The sequence below is a fragment of the Salvelinus sp. IW2-2015 genome, linkage group LG4q.2, assembly GCF_002910315.2.
Source record: "Salvelinus sp. IW2-2015 linkage group LG4q.2, ASM291031v2, whole genome shotgun sequence".
Taxonomy (NCBI): domain Eukaryota; kingdom Metazoa; phylum Chordata; class Actinopteri; order Salmoniformes; family Salmonidae; genus Salvelinus; species Salvelinus sp. IW2-2015.
Genome location: NC_036843.1, coordinates 25835381 through 25856667, shown reverse-complemented (window position 1 = coordinate 25856667; position 21287 = coordinate 25835381). Strand labels below are relative to the sequence as shown.

The 21287-nt window shown below is 43.9% G+C and overlaps 1 protein-coding gene across 1 annotated transcript in view; it reads right to left on the bottom strand.

Annotated features, from left to right (window-relative positions):
• The window catches only part of LOC111963075 (nesprin-1-like), a 160646-nt gene that overhangs the window by 90388 nt on the left and 48971 nt on the right, over window positions 1–21287 (bottom strand). The window contains 33 exon segments of the mRNA XM_070443308.1: window positions 67–231; window positions 580–735; window positions 1260–1403; window positions 1617–1799; window positions 2030–2207; window positions 3335–3471; window positions 7323–7679; window positions 8056–8220; window positions 8468–8689; window positions 8901–8988; window positions 9149–9321; window positions 9669–10110; window positions 10385–10590; window positions 10813–10925; window positions 11273–11480; window positions 11718–11921; window positions 12176–12277; window positions 12511–12693; window positions 13195–13353; window positions 13541–13691; window positions 14209–14388; window positions 14509–14767; window positions 14893–15064; window positions 15579–15782; window positions 15936–16089; window positions 17219–17385; window positions 17559–17682; window positions 17915–18102; window positions 18918–19016; window positions 19186–19282; window positions 19841–19971; window positions 20245–20395; window positions 20725–20885. Of these exon segments, the coding sequence (XP_070299409.1) occupies window positions 67–231; window positions 580–735; window positions 1260–1403; window positions 1617–1799; window positions 2030–2207; window positions 3335–3471; window positions 7323–7679; window positions 8056–8220; window positions 8468–8689; window positions 8901–8988; window positions 9149–9321; window positions 9669–10110; window positions 10385–10590; window positions 10813–10925; window positions 11273–11480; window positions 11718–11921; window positions 12176–12277; window positions 12511–12693; window positions 13195–13353; window positions 13541–13691; window positions 14209–14388; window positions 14509–14767; window positions 14893–15064; window positions 15579–15782; window positions 15936–16089; window positions 17219–17385; window positions 17559–17682; window positions 17915–18102; window positions 18918–19016; window positions 19186–19282; window positions 19841–19971; window positions 20245–20395; window positions 20725–20885 (5823 nt within the window).

Genomic DNA, 21287 nt, shown 5'->3' with positions numbered 1-21287 from the left:
TTAGTTTAGTTTAGCTTAGCTAAGTTTATCTTAGCTTGATGTAGGTCAGAGGTGGTTGTACTGTACCTCCAGCTTGATCATCCTGCTGTCCAGGACATTTTTGTCTGCTGTGGGAGTGCGGTAGGTCTGCAGCATGTGGCTGGTGTCGGCCACCCAGTTCTGCAGCTCTTTCAGCCCCTGGGAGAACAGCTGGTGCTCAGTGACGATACGGTCGATACGGGAAGCCTTCTCCTGTAGAACCACAAAGCATAGCACATGTCATAGGTCAGTCTCTATGAACCTGTGTTCATTCATGTGCACACTCGTAACAAATTCAACTTAAAGTGAACYTGGGGTTTGTGTATACAAATGCTAAAATTAGGGCTAAAATTCAGTATGGAATAAAAGAAGAGCAGCAKTAATTTTGTAAGTTTACATTCTTGGTTACAGTATTTCATTTTTCAGCTATAAGATTGGAAATTCATTGATTATATACATAATTTTAACCGGAGAGGTGACTCAAACCCAGTCTAGTTTTTTTCCCTCTTTTTTTTTTTTTCCTCTTGCAGGGGGACAGGCGGGCAGGCAGGTGTTAGTTACCTTGGTCAGGTTGGTTAGAGCTAAGTACTGAGCGGAGAGCTGCGAGACACGGTGSACAAAGCCCTTTCTGGCCGCGTGTCCATCCCACAGAAGCTGGGCCTTCTCTCTGAGCCTTATCAGCTGAACCTCTTGAGAGGCTAACTCCTCGAGCACAGACTGCAAGGGCACAAGCAGGTTATCACAGAGACAGAGGCATGCAAGCCAACACACAGAGACAGTTAGCCAAGTTAACATAGACACTTACAGACCAGGGTTGTAATGACATGGAAGAAAAAGCAGACTGGGTCAATGTTATGAACATGAAATACTGTCATGGCAATCGAAAGAAAGTTAACGAACACAACAGACAAAGATGTTTGAAGCATTTGAAAACATTGAACAGGGCTGTTAAGTGTCAACTCTTTAAACAGTTATTATTTAGGCCGCATTGAACACACATACAGCAGAAGCATTTGAAAATAGATCGGGTAGATAGCAGGGCAGAAATGAGCAGTGAGCAGTTATGTTAAGCTTTGACAGTGCGATGCGGAACTCCATCCTTGATTCACAGTGACTGAGCTGAAATGGTGAGCTTCTATAACGGCCGTGCTGGTGCCTGGCAGGGCATGGTGATTGGTGGGATGATGGGACAGTTATGAGGATAGCGCTTCGTGATTTGACAGGCTGAGAGCCATGTATACCTGCAGCTTGTGCAACTCCTGCTTTTTGGCAGTGAGGTCGTGGAGTCGTGTGCTGCTCTCCTGTACAGCAACCTCTGTCCCGTTCAGCCACTCCTGAAGAGGCTCCACACTCGCCTCAAAGTCCTTCATCTGAGACTGGAGGTTCTGAAATAGGAGTGAAACACACGCACCTTCTGATACACAATTCAAAACAGGTTTCAGCATCACACAAATTGCTAAAATTGCTAAATGCTTCCTCTCGAGACACAGTAAAGTACAATGAGTGTGAATTTTTATTTTATTTTATACAAACTGAATAGATGACATATTCTCACCCCTTAAAGGATTCACATGCTGTACTGTACATCAATTGACTACCTGTAGGGCAGTCTCCCTCTGGTGCAAGTTGGACATCAGAGTCTTCCAGTCTTCTCTGGCACTGCTCATTTTGGCCTGGACAGCGTCTACTCTGTCCTTGGCAGCGATACTGACCACCAGCTCACCACTGAGCACCACAGCATTTARTTTGGAGTGGCCCTGCTCCCTGTCACTCAGGAACTCCTTGGGAGTGGACACAGAATGGCCAAGAGATAAGATGCATTCTTTAAAAAAGAATGTCCAATTCAATCAAATGTGCTTGCAAGGCCAAATGTGCTTAAGGACAAAAGGTTTCCTGGACAGATTAGAAGCGCTTTAATAGAGAATTTCCATTGAAGAACTCATGGAAGTCATCCATTGMACCTGATGGACTAGGCTTGATTTGTGTCCAGGGAAACTGGGCCTTAACGTACCTGTATCTTCTGCAGGCTGGAGGAGGCCTCGCTGAGGTTCTGAGGCACATCAAAGCACTTGGCTGTGTTGATTTTGGCATTGACCAGCCACTGCTGGAACTCTCGGAAAGCGGCACGGAACTGCTGCTCCAGAAGCTTCTCTTTGTTTTGGCATTCTCTGGAGGCCTGCAGGCTCAGCCTAGGAGGGAGAAAGAGAGGAACAGATAATTGTATACAGCACTTACAGGGCGGTATTCTGACTTGTATACAGCACATAACAGGGTGGTATTCTGACTGTATACAGCGCCTACAGGGCGGTATTCTGACTTGTATACAGCGCCTACAGGGCGGTATTCTGACTTGTATACAAGCGGCCTACAGGGCGGTATTCTGACTTGTAATACAGCCATCTACAGTGGTGGTATTCTGACTTGTATACAGCGCCTACAGGGTGGTATTCTGACTTGTATACAGCATCTCACAGGGCGGTATTCTGACTTGTATACAGGCACCTACAGGGCGGTATTCTGACTTGTATACAGCACCTACAGGGCGGTATTCTGACTTGTATACAGCACCTACGGGCGTATTCTGACTGTATACAGCATCTACAAGGCGGTATTCTGACTTGTATACAGCGCCTACAGGCGGTATTCTGACTTGTAATACAGTGGCCTACAGTGCGGTATTCTGACTTGCCTACAGGGCGGTATTCTGACTTGTATCAGCGCCTACAGGGCGGTATTCTGACTTGTATACAGCGCCTACAGTGCGGTATTCTGACTTGTTACAGTGGCCTACAGTGCGGTATTCTGACTTGTATACAGCGCCTACAGGCGCGTATTCTGACTTGTATACAGCGCCTACAGGGCGGTATTCTGACTTGTATACAGGCCTAAGGCGGTATTCTGATTGTATACAGCGCCTACAGGGCGGTATTCTGACTTGTATACAGCGCCTACAGGGCGGTATTCTGACTTGTATACAGCGCCTACAGGGCGGTATTCTGACTTGTATACAGCGCCTACAGGGCGGTATTCTGACTTGTATACAGCGCCTACAGGGCGGTATTCTGACTTGTATACAGCGCTACAGGGCGGTATCTGACTTGAGATCTGATTCTGCGTACTTAACTTACATTTAGGCTCTCATTGACATCAGTAAACAAGTAAATTATTTACTTATCTCAACTTGGAATCGGGCCCATAGTGTATGTCATGGCTTTGCAACAGAACAGTATGTTATACACTCCAAAAACTATTTAAACAAATTATTTGAATGTCAGGTATAGTAAGACCCCATCCATCATGCTGCTGAATGACTTACCTGTTGTACTCCTTGATAAGGGAGGACACTCTCTCTGACTGAGTACCCAGGTCCTTGGAGAACCGACACAGACCGTTGAGCTGGAACTTCAGACCGTCTGACATGGGCTCCATTTTGACTAGACCCTCCAGAGTGTCCTGGGTGGCACAGACACAATGAGAAGATGCTTTAGAGGAGAGTGAATGGAGGATTGTGAATGTAGCCCCGAGGATATGGTGATTTGGGGAATTTCTAACTTCCACTTTGAAAAGTCAACAGTCATAAGTATTACGGATCAAAGCCTTCCTTTAATGTTACATTTCKTTTTGGCATTGCAGCAATACTAAAAGGACCAGTGCAATCAAAGATGTGATTTTCYAGTGTCTTATATACACTGAGTGTACAAAACATTAAGGACACCTGTTCCTTCCATGACAAAGACTGGCCAGGTGAGTCCAGCTGAAAGCTATGATCCCTTATTGATGTCACTTGTTAAATGCACTTGTCAGTTTATATGAAGGGGAGGAGACAGGTTAAAGAAGGATGTTTAAACCTTGAGACATGGATTGTGTATGTATGACATCCAGAGGGTGAATGGGCAAGACAAAATATTTAAGAGCCTTTGAACRGGGTATGGTAGTAGGTACCAGGCGCACCAGTTTGTGTCAAGAACTGCAACACTGCTGGGTTTTTCACTTTCAACAATTTCCCGTGTKTATCAAGAATGGTCCACCACCCAAAGGACATCCAGACAACTTGACGCAACTGTGGAAAGCATTGGAGTCAACATGGGCCAGCATCCCTGTGGAATGCCTTCGACACCTTGTAGAGTCAAAGCCCCAACGAATTGAAGTACTTCTGAGGGCAAAAGTGGGAGTGCAACTCAATATTAGGAAGGTGTCCTTAATRTTTTGTATACKCAGTGTAAAYTTTCACACTATGTGGTTGGAATAATACTGTAAAATTGTGAAAATTAYRATAATGCCCTTTTAGTGKAAGMGCTGTTTGAAAAGCYTGTTTTGGTGGGATGGAGTTTTGGCCCTCCGACTTAGTTATTATACCAATAAGAAAGACAGTGTCACGGGTCCCTCCGGAACTTTCATYACRCACACCTKKCCMCTATTCCCAKTGATTAGTAATTGTATAAGTGTGCCCTTTGTTCACCATTGTCCTGTCGRTTATTGTTACWATGTCCGTTGGTGCGTGTKAGTACCTGTGCTGTGGGTTTTGGCTTTCGCGCCATTGTGGATTGTAGCAGATGATTACGGGTCTCGTCCCGTGTGATAATCATTGTGCGGGTGTGTTATTTATTCGAGGTACTCCTCGCTCTTTTGTTTTGGGTTTCTACCCTGTGTTTTGTTAGGTGTTGGTTTGGTCTTCGTCCCCGTGTCTTTACACARCACGCCGTAATTTGGGCTGAATAAAAAACCCTATTACGCATTCCTGCTCCTGTCTTCCAAATCATTGTTACCAACGTGACAGACAGTTCCAAACCTCTCTGCCAATAACAGTTCATTTTCAGTTTTCCCCTCTCTACCCAGACCACTCCCAGACAGTCCTATCAAAATTCTCGCTTGAGAAATTGCTCTTTGCCAAGAATAATTTTTACATGTATTTTTTTAAATTTTAATTGAAAACAATCACAGTACTTAATTGTTACCCATAAATGATTTGATATTGAGAAACAAATGGCTGCAATAAACCTTTAAACCAGGGGTGTCTAATTCATTTTGCCCTAGGGGCCGCATTCGGTCTTCAACGAAGTCCGGAGGGCCGGCACTGAAAATTAGTTATACTATATTTGTTTTTKKATTTTTTTATTCTCCCTGGCTGTCTAGTGAATATTAGCGAGCTGGACCGTCACGATACTGTATGAGCACAGTGCCTTCAGAAAGTATTCACACCCTTTGACACCCTTTATCCACATTTTGTWGTGTTACAGCCTGAATTTAAAATGTATTAAATTGAGATTTTGTGTCATTGGCCTACACACAATATCACATAATGTCAAAGTGGAATTATGTTTTTAGAATTTGTTACAAATTAATAAAAAATGAAATGCTGAAATGTCTTGAGTATTCAACACGTTTTTTATGGCAAGCCTAAATACGTTCAGGAGTAAAAATGTSCTTTACGAGTCACAATTAGTTGCATGGACGCACTCTATTGGCAATAATAGTGTTTAACATTATTTTTTATGACTACCTCATCTTTGTACCCCATACATACAATAATTTGTAAAGGTCCCTCAGTCAAGCAGTGAATTTCTAACACAGATTCAACCACAAAGACCAGGGAGGATTTTCCAATGCCTCGCAAAGAAGGGCACCTATTGGTAGATGGGTAAAAATGTAAAAAGCAGACGTTGAATATCCCTTTGAGCATGGTGAAATTATGAATTACACTTTGGATAGTGTATCAATACACCCAGTCACTACAAAGATACAAGTGTCCTTACGAACAGTTGCCGGAGAGGAAGGAAACCACTCAGGGATTTTACCATGAGGCCAATGGTGACTTAAAAAAAGTTACAGTTTAATGGCTGTGATAGGAGAAAACTGAGAATGGATCAACAACATTGTAGTTACTCCACAATACTAACCTAAATGATAGAATGAAAAGAAGGAAGCATGTACAGAATAAAAATATTCAACAWAAATGTATCCTGTTTGCAACAAGGCACTAAAGTAGAACTGCAAAAGATATGGCAAAGAAATTAACTTTATGTCCTGAATACAAAGTGTTATGTTTGGGGCAAATCCAACWMRACACATCACTGAGTACCACTCTTCATATTTTCAAGCATGGTGGTGGCTRCATCMTRTTATGGGTATGCTTGTCAACAGCCAGGACTTTTTTAGGATAAAAAATGGAATAGAGCTAAGCACACCAAAATCCTAGAGGAAAACCTGTTTGTCTGCTTTCCAACAGACACCGGTAGACAAATTCAACTTTCAGCAGGACAATAACCTAAAACACAAGGCCAAATATACAATGGAGTTGCTTACCAATACAACATTGAATGTTCCTGAGTGGCCAAGTTACAATTTTGTCTTAAATCGGCTTGAAAATCTATGGCAAGACTTGAAAATGGCTGTCTAGCAATGATCAACAATCAACTTGAGAGATCTTGAAGAATTTGCAAATATTGTACAATCCAGGTGTGCAAAGCTCATAAGCCCAGTTTTCATTGGCACTTAAAAGTCAACCTAGGTTGCCTAGCTCAAATTGCGTTTCCACTTCCTCCAGAAATGAGAAATGGGCTGACAGTTCTCAAAAAAAGTTTATTGTGTAAAAATGAATTAAGGATCCGGTGGTAATTTGTGACATGTCTGACTACTGCAGTATTGCTTCTCCATGTGCTAGCTAACAGCAACAAGCCCAGACGAGCTAGCTAAACATGGTGCCAGCTTCCAGCAGTGATCAACTGGTTGAAGCATATTAACAGCGTCACTAGCCAGAATTCTAATCGAGCTGGCACCAGTTATGAAACTGGGCTGTGCTGGCCCGGGTTTCCCTCGACCCAGCTCGAATTTGASAATTCCATTCGAGCCAGATAGAATTTGGCCCTAATTTTAAGTGCCAGTGGCAATTGGGTTTTAGAGACTTACCCAGAAAGACTCACAGCTGTAATCGCTGCTAAAGGTGGTTCTAACACGTATTGATTCAGGGGTGTGAATAATTATGTAAATGATCTATTTCTGTATTTAATTTTCAATACATTTGCAAATATTTCTGAAAACATGTTTTCACATTGTCATTATGGGGTATTGTGTGTAGATGTGTGAGAGAGAAAAATATATTTAATCCATTTTGAATTCAGGATGTAACACAACAAAATGTGGAATAAGTCAAGGGGTATGAATAGTTTCTTAAGTCACTGTAGCTCCACCCACTGCCCAGATTGGACCCCCTCGCGGGATGGATCCGTATGATTTCATACTGAGATAAAAAGGCTGCATTGAGCCTATAAACAGTATATATAAGAACACCTACAAATGAGCCTTACCTTTGCAATCTGCCAGCCCTGCACAGCCTCCTCCCTACTGTTTTTCCCCTCTGCCTGAGAGAGCCTGTGTCTCCATTCCTGTAGCTGACTGCTAAACTCCTGCAGGTCCACCTCCAGCTGAGCAGCCAAGCAGTTAAACTCCTGTTCGGAGCTGGCGAGTTGGGAGAGAGCAGTCTCCAGGCCTGCCCTGTTCTGCAGTGCCCCACGCTCCCACTGCTCCCAGGCAGACAGCAGGGCTGCCTCCTCCCTCTCCACTGCCTCGAAGCCCGCGGAGCCAGTGTGGTCCCTTGTTGCAGCCCCACAACGCTGCACCCGGCTCAGACGCTCTTGGCCACGCTGCCTGGAGTCTATCAGCTCCTGAAGTTGAACATGGAACAATGAAACAGGAAACATTCAACTGTTACTGTTACTGCCAACTATGTCAACTGTTGTTAGCTACTGTAACTGACTACGACTGTTATTAGCTAACTGACTATTCTCCATTTGTCACACTGATGTCCTATAAAGGCTAAACGCAGACTAAGAGAGACGCACATTTCTCTATGTGAGGGTAAAATGTATTTATGATCCTGTGTGTGCCTCAAATATTGTGAGTTATCTTCTTATTTTCTCATCTATAATGATTACTTTTAAAACGTAGCATTGGACTAAACTATAATACGCTTCCCTATGATGTGTCAACAAGGGGGTGATGGACATTGAGATACTGTAAGTGACGCTTGAACATCCTCACCTGGACTTTGACAAGTTTCCTGTTTACAGAGGTGGAGTCTCCTGACAGGTCAGACCAGCGCTGGAGCTCCTCCTTGGCAGAGGCCAGCCAATCATTGAAGTCCCTCACAGCTTCCAAGTAGTGCTCATGCTCTGTCACTCTGTTCTCCATGGCCTGAACCTTACCCTGGGGGATGGACAGCATACAGAGACTGGGTTAGGCTGTTTGCCCATAGAGTACACTGTGAACCAGGACTGTTAGGATATTTTCTAGATGCATTAACAAASTCTGTTTCAACAACCAAACTAGATGGATTACGGCTAATAACACAAACAGAAAATGGTTTCTACCATTATCGTCAGACTTAATGTTCTTATACAAAGGAGAGACGTATGTGTGTAACTGTCATCCTCTAGGAGCAGGGCTTGATTACCTTGACGACAGCGGTAATGTCAGCGAAGTGTGCATTGAGTTCCATTCTCTGCTCTGGTCCAAAGGCCTGGTCACCTGTCTTCTCATGCAGCTCTGCAGCCGTCTCTGTCAGCCTGGCCAGTGGTCCTGCGTGGGCCTCCACGTCAGCCTGGAGGGCTCTGAGGCGCTCCAGGAGATAGGCCTTCTCCTTCAGGCCTGGCTGCTGGTCCAGGGCCAGACCCACCTATAATTACATACAGTATATCGTTAGATTACTAATACATTTGAGTAATCTAGCGAATGTTCTTATCCAGAGTGACTTACAATCAGTGCATTCAAATAAGAAAGGTAACAYCACCATATATCACAATCAATCAAGTGAGACCTTCAAAATAGCCCATATATGCTAAATCAGTGGTAGTAAGAAAAGACTAGTGCGTTCGTCTGAATCTCACCTCCTGCTCCACAGACTCCATCCACTGCTGCAGCTGCCCCTTACTATCCTGGTAGATACTCCACTGGGCTACCGTCCATTCCAGACGACTGAGGGAGGATACACACATGTAGAGATTAAACATAAACAGAGGTGATCGATAGATAGATAGATAGATAGATAGATAGATAGATAGATAGATAGATAGATAGATAGATAGATAGATAGATAGATAGATAGATAGATAGGAAATACAACAGTATACAGTACCTGTGACAACTCATGGAGGTCATGAGCATGCTGGCCCAGGCGTCCTTCAGGTTCTGTAACTGGGAGCAGATGGCCTCCTGTCCCTCCACACTGTTGTGCTTCAGAACCTGCTCGCCCTTCCCTACCGCCATGTTCAGCTTCACCTCGCCCTCGCCTTTCATCAGCAGGATGTCCTGGAACACACAAAGATCAAAACAAATCAAATCCAACTTTATTTTAGTTTAGTTGAAGACTTGTTCATCAACCATGGACAACATTGCTCATTGAAATATTGACCTTCAATGCCTCAAGCTATCATATTGCAAAAGACCAAAGTAAGGTGTCTATCTTAGGGCCAATCTGAAATGGCACCCTATTCCCTATAGAGGGCATTACTTTTGTCCAGAGTCAATTAGGGTCATTTTGTCTGACCTGTACCAGAAATGTTATTTTCCAGTTGATATGCCTTTCCAACCCTGCACCCAAATACTTTTATTCAAGGACTATTGAGTTGAGCACGCCAATTCTTGATTCTACTAACCTGTACAAGYCCCAGTCTCTTCTCCAGCGTCACCTTGTTCCCCAGGGTACTGTTGAGGGTCCCCAGTCGTTCCTTCATCCCGTTTAGCCAGGACCAGGTGCTCTGCAGGGTCTCCTTAAATGCCTCCTGTTCCTGTAGGTTTACCTGGCAGCACCTCAGCCTTTCCCTCACCCTTCGCAGCAGAGCCTGGTGCTGAGACTGCAGCCCCGCAGCCGCCCGTGTCTCACCACCGTCACCTCGTCCACCTTCATTCAAGACCTGTGACTCCTGACACAGTCGCTCGAAAGAGTCCCTCTCTTTGAGCACTTCCTGRTGGTATTCCTCCACCCCCTCCAGTGTTGCCTTCTCAAGACCCCTGTGTTTCTCCTCAGGCAGCTCTGAGGTCACCCTCTGCTCCATGTGTTCCAGCCACTGACTCAGCATCTTCAGACGCCCCTCAAACCTGACAGARATATTATATCACCATGTCACAGTCAGGGACTCATACACATCTATGACTGTATTCCTGAGGCCCACTCCTGGGCTTCAAGGGTGCATCTCAATATTATAAAACTCAAAATTCTAAATTCTCTTAGTTTCTCCCCCCCATCTGTACTGATGTGAAAGATCTGGATAGAGCAACACCTGGATAGGCCTGGATAAGTTAAGATGAAAGAAAGGAGAGGAGGAGAGGAAGTCTCTTTATATTATTGAGATCCATCCCATGTATATTTTACCCATTGAGTTGTGCAGTGCTGTCCTCCAGGGCCTGCTGGTTGAGTCTACACTGCTCAACATAGCGGTCCCAGTCCTGCTGGATGGAGGAGAGGTGCTGCTGCACCTGGCCAGCGCTGGCCTTAGGGAGGTGGAGCAGGAGCTTCTCCCCTTCCTCACACACCTGAGTCAGACGTACCTCCCCATCCTCCACACGCTCCAGCGCCCCCTAAAGGATAGGAGGTCACATGTCAAGGGAAACACTTGAACAAGATTAAATCTAATCCTGGACAAAAAAGCAGACTCAAGGGAAAATGTTAATTTAAATAGTTTTTAAGTCAAGGCCTAGACTTAATCTGCGTCGAAGAAACCGACCCTAAAGCGATTGAGGATTAATAGTATATTTGAGGGTTATGGTTTCTATGGGTTCTATGCTAATTTTGGACTGTACCTTTAGCTTCTGGAGTTTACGCTGCACGATGCTAGTGTCTCCTGATCGGTCAGAGCACTCCTTCACTACCTCCCTCTGCTCAGACAGCCAGCTGTGGAACTCCCGAACCAGGTCTACAGAACAAGAGAGACAGATATCATCATCATCATCATCATCATCACTATCATCATCTTATTCATTATATTGTCATTGTCATGGTCCAAGAGTAGTTTAGAATAGACTAGACTAGACTACAATAGAACAAAATAAAGAATAGAGCAGAACAGAATAAAAGAGAACATTGGCTGACAGCCGTGGTATATCAGACTGTATACCACGGGTATGACAAGACATTGATTTTTACTGCTCTAATTACGTAACCAGTTTATAATAGCAATAAGGTACCTGTGGGTTTTGTGATATATGGCCAATATACCACACCTCTTAATTATAACCCCTCTTAGGAACCAGCCATCCTCACCGTTGAAGTGTTTTTGCAGGCCGTGTTGCAGGGAGGCCAGGGTCCTGGAGGAAAGCTGGTTGACAGACTCATAGCCCTTGATGAGGTCAGTGAGTGCACTACCCAGCCCAGCCAGCTCCTCAGAAGGGTACTTCCGACACAGAGTGTTCAGGCTCTCCCTGGTGGAATCTATGCTGCCTTGCTGGTTCTGAAGGTCCTTCTGGAGGTCCTGTTATGCAATTTACATACATACGAATTTAACACATACAGCAATAATAATATAAAGAAGAACAAGTGTGAGCTCTCAGAACAAGAACTTAGTATAGTCGGGAAGAGGGAAAAGGCCTTGTTCAGGGAAGAGTGAGGTGGAAAGCGATGGTGGATGCCCTATGCTCCCAAGGGGGCCAAGAGGACTAAGTCAAGTAAAATCTCMGGTAAAACCTGTTTCCATTCAATGTCTACCTACCTTGACTCTGCAGATGTCCTCTAGGTCAGATCCAATCGGTGAGCTCGTCAGGGACTGCTCTATGCTATTCAGCCAATCAGACATCTGGGTAATGTAGTCCTCTAACTGCTTTCTCTGGGAGCTGAAGTCCCTGAGGTTTCCCCTGGCCTGCTCACATAGCTTCTGCACCTGGCTCAGCTTTTTCCTCAGGTCCGCCTCCAGCACCTGAAATAAACACACAGAATATTGATTAGSTCCTGCTGAAGTTGTATGGGGCAAACCAACGGAAGATGAGTTTACCTAAATGTTTTAGCACTATTGTTCATCCATTGCCTACCAATSGATTTAAAATGATACTAGGGAAACTCACATTGTGTCAGTTAGTTAAAAAGTTGTCCTGAACTTATACAACTTAAAAGAAGAATTTCCAAAACTATAGATGTCTGAAGTTTGGGCTTCAAACCAATCGTGTGCGGTACCTGTAGTTTGGCGGGAGTGTCCTGGCTACAGTTGAGTTGCTTCAGTTCTGACACTTTCCCTTGCAGGGTCACAAGCTGGTGCTCTTTCTTCCCCATCTCCAACTGGATAGAGAGAGAGGGAATGCAAAGAGAGACAACTAGATTTTCTAGTTTAATATAGAGATTGAGCACTTGGGATTTGGCAGCTGCAGGACTGGAACGTCTGAAATTCAGTCTAACTAATTGAACTCAGCATGTAACAGACCCCGTTTAAGTTGCTCTCCTGTTTCCCTTAAATGACAGTAGTAAGGAATATCTTATTTCTGTGAATGTGTGACTCCATCCATGTATCCTACCTGTAACGCAGAGAGTCTGGCCTCCATTCTCTGGCTGCCAATGAGGTTATTCAGGCTTTCACTGAGTTCCATCATTGAGCTGTTGGTCCAGCCCTCGATCTCCTCACTGATCTGCTGCACGTCATCCGACAACGCCAGGCTCTGGCTCAGATGCTCAATGTTGTCTTCAATCCTCTTGGACACCTGGAATGTRAAGGGACTAAATCAACYKCTGTAAATTCACAAAACTGTGCGGGCAAAATAAATCACGGGAGAACAAGATTGGTAATAACAGAGATGGACAAACTAAAATACTCAAAGATGGAACTTAAGAAACTGTCCCAAAACAGAGAGCAGTGGATGACCTATGCTCCTCACAGAGTAAAAGGGCTGGTTTCCCAGGCCCAGATTAGGCCTTCTCCTGGACAAAAAAGCATGCTTAAGGGAAAGTACTTTTTAGTCGAGGACTAGGCTTCCGGGAAACTGTCTCAAAGGGTTTAAGTCAAGTCAAGGATCCCTATAAGCTGTTGCTCCTGCAGCAGCTACTCTTTCTGGGGTYCATTCTTCCTGATAACCTATGGTCCTTACAGTCAGAGTAAAAGGGTCAAGTCAAGTCTGGTCTTTTGGACTCCAATGGCACTATCACTATTGTACCTCGTGTTTTTTATTAAATTGTGTGTGTCCCTATTGTCCATGTAGACTTACCTCGAGCCACTGGTCTACTAGAGTCTGCATGTCTGTCGTCATCAGCTGAGCCTCACAGTCTGGGATCTTCTTCAGATCACACAGCAGAAGTTTTCCTTTACTGGAGAACTGGTCCAGGTCACTCTGCTTGGCCAACATCTCTGCCTTCACTGCTTCATGCTGTATAAGTACAGATGAGAAAACAGTGGGAAAGAAGAGCAATTTTTTTATATTTTGAAGTGATTACTTTTATTTTGAAGTTCAATGTATAATCATAGTAGCAATAATAAGATAATAGCTATTAACTTTTGCATCAAAGTTGTATACAGGTTTATACGAGAACTGAGATGAACGTCATTATCCTAACCTTAGCCAGCGATTTTTTGGTCTCCTCGTGGTCTTTCAGAGCCGAGCCGATGTCAGCCACAGCCTCAGTGTTCTCCATGGTGACGGCTATGGATGTCCTCAGGTTATGGTATTCTCTCATCAGCTCCACCAGAACACTGCACTGCTCCTGCCTGACAACACACATCTCTTCAAATTACTAAATTGTGGGGTGATTTGAATTCTGGATTTGAATTGTTGAAGTGTTCATATACTCTCTTGGATGAGCTACAGTACGTTAGATAAAATGAAATGGTATTGGTCGTGTACACAGTTTAGCAGGTGTTATAGTGGTGCAGCGAAATGCTTATGTTACTAGCTGCTAACAATGCTGTCAAATGTCAAACAATTCAAATGTAAAAAATGAATAAATAAATTCAAGAATGGCGGGATGAATCCAATTAACAACCCAAATAGCACTGTAGCAGTATCAAAATGCAATCTATACATACGTACACAAGAAATACTAAGGAAGATGTGTACAGCAGTAGATATAGCACAGTAAGCTATGTCAAGAATCCAGTATATAAATAAATATCTACACAAGTTTGCTGCTATTTACATGTGTGTGTGATGAGTTTAGATTGTGATATAAGCAACTATACAAGATCATTTGGTCTTCAACATTTGATGCTGAMGACAGAGCCCTACCTGTCAGTTATGAGTCTCTTGGTATCCTCCCAGGTGGTTTCCAAGAGGCTGATCTCCCTGAGAACCTCCCCGGCCAGCTCTGCATCTCTCTGGGCTAGTTGCTGACCCTTGTCCCTGAGCCACTGCTCCTCGTGTTGTTGAGACTGGAGCTCATCCTCCAGCTGGTTAAAGAACCGCAGCCTGGACACCAAAGAAGAAAAGATTGCGTTACAGCCAGCTATTCACAATTCATCCAGAGATAATGTGAAAATGGAACTCATGATTGAAAACACCAAGCACACTGGCCAGAATCCTAGCTACCTCTGCTGCAGGGCGAGTGGGCTGGGGTCTCGCAGGCTCTGSTGGTCCGCCTTCTCCTTGATGTCCTCCACGCTTTTCAACAGCTGTTCCTTCCTCTGTCTGAAGGAGCTCCATAGCGCTCCCAGGGCCTCTGCCTCGCTCTGCTTGGTCCCAAGCAGATTCCTCACTGTGTCCAGCTCCCCGCCGAGACCATCAGCGAGCACCCGGCACGACGTCCGGGACCCAGACCCCTCCACACCGCTCACCATGTGGAGGTGGCCTTCAATCAAATCAAATCAAATAGTATTTGTAAAGCACATTTCGTAGCAAGGTAGTAACACAATGTGCTTCAGAGGAAAACATACATATAATAAACAATAGATATGAAATAAACAATATAAATACCTTTACAGAGGCTGCTGTCCAGGCCGGCTGCCAGGGTCTCCAGACTGCTGATGTCTGGGACGATGGCCTCCAGTTCTCTCTGTAGTTCCTCCACCCGACCATGGTCCCAGCTCCCTGAACTCTCCACCGTCTGCCTCAAGCCTCGTAGTACCCCCACAGCCGCACCGTGGGTCTGTAAGGGAGGAGGCATAACACAGACGTTTTTATTTTGGGCTCTGACATGTTAAGCAGATTTAACCACTTTTTAATGACTTTCCCAAACCTTTAACCCTAATCTTTAACCCTTAACTTAACCCAGGTTTTGAAAATGCTTATGAAAATGGTTTTTAAAATGGTTATGAAAATGGTTTTTAAAATGGTTATGAAAATGGTTATGAAAATGGTTATGAAAATGGTTATGAAAATGGTTATGAAAATGGTTATGAAAATGGTTATGAAAATGGTTTTTAAAATGGTTATGAAAATGGTTATGAAAATGGTCCGGTTATGTTGTAGGTGTCACATGTGTCAAACTCATACCACGGAGGGCCAAGTGTCTGCAGGTTTTCACTCATTACTTGTACTTGATTGATGAATTAATATCACTAATCAGTAAAGAACTCCCTCAGCTGGTTCTCTAGGTCTTAAAAAAAGAAACCCGCCATGGAATGAGTTTGACACACCTGTTGTAGAACCCTTTTTCTTACCTCCAAGAAGGCCTCCAGCTTCCCCAAGCAGTCCAGTCGGAGCTCAGCCAGCTGCTGGACCTCCAGGTAGGGCTGTAGGCAGCTGACCTGTCTCCCCTGGAGGAGCTGAGCATCCTGGGGTTCACACGAGGCACACAGCCCCTCTGTCTGGAGCTCCAAGCTCTCCCTCACACCACTCTGCTTCTGAAGAGCCGCTAGTGTTTCCTACAGCAGACCATACAGGGTACAGAGGACAACGAGCAGGAGCAAGAGGAGGAAGAGGAGGGGGATGAAGAGGAAGAAAAATACAAATKAATTTCTTGTAGTAGAACAGTCAAAAAAAAAAAAAATGATTGACCAGTTGACCATGGTTCATACCTTGACTTGGGCCACAGCAGGCTGCAGGTCAGTGATGTTGACCAGGGAAGTTGAGTGGAGGGTGGAGAGGAGGGTCTCAGACCACTGAGAGAACTTCAACAAGGACTGGTCAAACTGCTCCACCTGGAACAGCTGGCTCTGGAGCTCCTTGATTCTGTACCGTATACAAATAACAGGAAAATCACAGGAAAATCACATACAGTGCCGTGAAAAAGTATTTGCCCCCTTTCCAAAAAGTTATACTTTTAAATCATCTGTCCATAAACATCCTTCCAAGAATCTTGATGATCATCCAGGTGCTTCCAGGTGCTTTTTGGCAAACTYGAGTCACATTTTTGAACGAGATGGGTCCCATTATGCCTGGTGAAAACCAAACACTGGATTCTACAGTAAGAACATCATAACAACAGTCAAGTATGGTTGTGGTAATGTGATGGTTTGGGGATGTTTTGCTGCCTCAGGACCTGGACGACTTGCCTTAATAGAAGGAACCATGAATTCTGCTCTGTATCAGAGAATTCTACMGGAGAATGTCAGGCCATCCGTCTGTGAGCTAAAGCTGAAGCGCATCTGTGTCATGCAGCAAGACAATGATCCAAAACACACAATCAAGTCTACATGAAAATGGCTTAAAAGTAACACATTTGAGGATTTGCAATGGCCTAGTCAAAGTCCAGRCCTAATCCCAATTGAGATGTTGTGGCATGATTTGAAATGAGCAGTTCATGCTTGAAAACTCACAAATCCCACTGAATTAAAGCAGTTCTGGATGCAAGAGTGGGCCAGAATTCCTCCACAGCGATGTGAGAGACTGATCAACAACTACAGGAAGTATTTGGTTGCAGTCATTGCAGCTGAAGGTGGCACAACCACTTATTGAATGTAACGGGGCAAATGCTTACAAAAAATTGTWARCTCAGGTTCCCTTTATCTAATATTAGGTTTTGGYTGAAGATCTGATGACATTCAGTATCGAAAATATGCAAACATAGAGACAATCTGAAAGGGCTCAAATACTTTTTCACACCACTGTACCTCTACAATGCTGTGTGCTGTCAGTACCAGTAAGACGTAATTAAGTTGGAAATGTGATGTTACCAAACCAACTTGATTTGGAAGATGTACAGGATCCATTTGCAAACAATGAAGGTCAGACTGGAATGAGGTATGTGAGCTCTGGTCAACAGCAGTGCACTACATAGTATAGTAATGTTGGAAGCAGCCTGACTGAATCAATGTGTTACTGCTGAACTGAGTGACACACACACCATCTTCTGACTGACCTGTRAGGGATGAGTTCATTCTGGGAGTTCCATCTCTTCTTCAGCTGCTCTAGGTCATCACTGAGCTGCCTTGCCTTCTCCTCTGGGGCGGTGGGGTACAGGGATGTCCCTGAGGCCACCAGGCCTTCATGAAGGGGCTCCAGCGACACCACCTCAGACTGCAAGTCCTACAGAAGATAAGCTTTTGTTGAGCGTCTATGCCAGCAAGCCTTTACAAAAACACTTTCGATGGAGAATCTTCAGGCTTAATCTGTGTCTCGGAWACCGTCCCTAAATGCATATGGAAGCTCTGCAGAATCAGTCCAGGAACATGGATTGAAAATGTATGAATTTACAGTACCTGCAGGTCCTGCAGCTCACTCTCCAGCTTGGTTTTATCTGCAGGCAGGCAATGGCTCTCAGATTTGGATGTAGACTCACATCTCTCCAAGCAGGATACAAAGCTAGAACGATCCTTCTCATACCTGAAACAAAGTATCCAAGTTTAAGAACAAGACGGGCACTTCAAAAACGTACAAAAACAAATGTTTTACATCAATATTTCACAGCTGAAGGGCCGGTTTCCCGGATCCACATTACGCCTTGACTAAAAAKAACTTTAGATCAAGGTTCTTTAGATGCTTTAGTCCAGCACTAGGCATAATGTGTGCCCGGGAAACCAGTCCAAAATGTCTCCCTCCAGCCTAGCCTTCCTACTTTTKCCATAGAGACAGCACTTTCTCCAGTGTGTTCTGTTTTTCTTTGGCCTGCCCTAGACTCTGGTCATAGCTGGTCTGTAGAGCGGCCACTGCTCTCTCAGCCTGCTCCCTGTCACTGAGTCTACGTGCCCCAGCAGACAGGGGCAACAAGGCTGCCTTCAGGCTCTCCAAGCTCTGGGACACATCCTAGGGGGATAAACCACAGAATTAAATACATTTGACTAATACRACACTATATACAAGGTTGGGTACGTTACTTTCTAAATGTTATCCGTTACAGTTACTAGTTACCTGGCCAAAATTGTAATCAGTGATGTAACTTTTGGATTACCCAAACTCAGTAATGGAATCGGATTACTTTTGGATTACYTTCGCTTTAAGAGGCATTAGAAGAAGACTACAAGGATCCATTAACACATTTGACTTGGACTTGTGGTCAGACTTGCTCAGGTGSAACAAACTTAAACTTGCGCCTTTTTCAATTATAAATTGAATGTCATTGAGAAAACAGAATGGTGTCATATTGTATTTTTCACAAACATCTTTGCTGAATTTAAAAGCAATCCAAGAAGCAATCAACTCGTTTTTCTAAGTTATATGTAATCTGATTMCAATATTTCTGCTGATAACRTAACTGATTACAGTTACAGTTTTTTTGTAATCAGATTACATGTAACCAATAACATGTAACCAGTAACTCCCCAACCCTGACTATTTATTATGTACTATATAGCTCTATAAAGACAACACTATTGAACAAACAGCAAGACAATATTGTCAATAAAATGGCACAACCTCATTCGTGGCAGTGTGCCATGGAGACRTTGCAAATGTACAACCTTAAAGTTTAAAATGTGTATCTCCAAGAACAGGAAACAGTAGAAGGAACCCATTGTGGCCTTCRTGTCTGACATGAAATTAGGAAAATGAAGTAGCCTAAGCAAGTAATTAAATAAGTAGTTGTCAATACATCGTAATGACGAAACCAGAGAGAGACATACCATGTGGTTCTGGAGACATTTGTAGGTCTCTGACGAGGAGGTACAGGAAGTGACAGGATGGTCCAGTTTCTTATGGAGATCACCAAGTGTTGTTTTGGCCTTTAAATAACAAAATTCAGACAATCATTGATTTTGACATTCATCATTTCCTCTAACACTTCTAAGGGTTATTTTCATTGGTTCTAGTGGTGACGTATAGCTAGTGGTAATTCTACTCGTTCTCCCGAGGTTACTCAAGAATAAACAAAAGTCTTTATTTCAGTTGTACCTCTTCCAGGCTGGTGTTGAAGCGGTGCTGTGTGGAGGAGCTCTCCTGCAGCTGTCCTTCTAGCTGCTCCACACTCTCCCTGAGCTCCTCCCAGTATCTGCAGATGAAAAGATAACAAAATCAAAATCAAATCAAATKTATTTATATAGCCCTTCGTACATCAGCTGATATCTCAAAGTGCTGTACAGAAACCCAGCCTAAAACCCCAAACAGCAAGCAATGCAGGTGTAGAAGCACGGTGGCTAGGAAAAACTCCCTAGAAAGGCCAAAACCTAGGAAGAAACCTAGAGAGGAACCAGGCTATGAGGGGTGGCCAGTCCTCTTTCTCTAACACTCAGCAACCTTTGGTAGCACAAAGCAAAAGAGCCTTGCATAGATAAAACACATAGGAACTTGACTGTCCAGAACAAGAACTCAATATACAGTATTATGACTAACTTTAACATGCAGTATATAATGCAATTAATGATTAACCCTGAAAAAAAAAAATTTGCAGTTAAAACCATCGGTAAATGCATTCCTCATTTACATTACATCAACATTTCTGTCATTTAGCAGATGGTCTTATCCAGAGAAATGTACATTTACATTACATGTACATGTTTACAGTCAGGGCATTCAACTAAAGTAGGTAAAAACATCCACACGTCAGTACCTGCCRATCTGGGTGAGCCGAGCCTTGATACGGGCTGCCTCCCCAGACGAGATGAACTGGGCCAGGGCCTGGGAGTGGGCCTCGAGCTGGGATAACACCTCCGCTTTGTCCCCCAGCTCCACACCCACCGCCTGGGAGGAGGGAGGAGGATAAAGATTGTTACCTAATGCTATTGTTTTTTTATTGTCATATTATTTTTGTCGGCAAGTTTTAATGGTTTAAAGGTTCAATGTTTGAGTCATTCAAGTTAAGGCATGAATGATCTGTTGGAATGAGCTACCTTGATTTGATCACTGATTTGAGTCAAAGATGGAAAATCTTGTAAACCATCAACATGTTGTGCATACTGTCTAGAGAAAATGTGGGTGAACATATAAAGGAAATGCAGAGGAGGCTTACAGTACCTTTACTGWGTTGATCTGTTGTCCAAGTGGAGCAGCAGAACACTTTAGAGCATCCAGCTCTTTCTCTTTCTCAGAGATCCACGAGGAGAAGGCCTCAAACTCTGTCCCAAACCGAGTCCACTGATTCTTCATCCCATCAAGAGCCTTGGCGCTAGAAAAGAGTGCGACTAATTGAGTTTTATCACAAAACTAGGTAGCTAAACAACGCAACAAAGAGTTCTGAGCCCATATTCATAAAGTGTCTGAGAGTAGAGGTGCTGATCTAGGATCAGGTCCTCCCTCTCCATGTAATGTTATTCATTATGATCTAAAAGGCTAAACTGATCCGAGATCAACACCCCTAAACTGAGACCTTTTATGAATAAAGGCTCAGATTAGAATCTCGACTAGGAGGAAGAGGAGGAGGCGGAGCAGGAGGCGGAGCAGGAGGAGGAGCAGGAGGAGAAGGAGGAGGAGGGGGAGAGGAGTTGTTGTATTTACTCTTTCTTGAGGCCAGCCTCCACTTTGTCCAGCTGTTCGCTGAGGGAGCGGGCTTGCTCCAGTAGCAAGGTGGTGTTCTTTGGGCCAAGCTGGATCTCTGCTGCTTTCCTCAACAAGGTGTTCACCATGCAGGCTTCTGCTTCACTCTGCTTTAAAAGGACCTGTTATGACAACGGAGAATGTGAGAGTCAGAATGTCACTGACACTTTGTGATAGGTTGAATTATTCTTGAAAGGTTTTAAAATCTTAATTTCACATCTCAATATCTAGCCTGAATAGCCAACCTTGAAAGATAAAGACACGATAAGGAGCCTAAATCACCCAAATATACACTTGAYGGGAGAAGTGATCACTGATCAYTGCACCTGTACATAGCTCATCTGTAAATAGCCCATCCAATCTACCGCATCCCCATACTGTATTTATTTATTTATTTATCTTGCTCCTTTGCACCCCGGTATCTCAACTTGCGCATTCATCCTCTGCACATCCTACCATTCCAGTGTTTAATTGCTATATTGTAATTACTTTTCCACCATGGCCTATTTATTGCCTTACCTCTC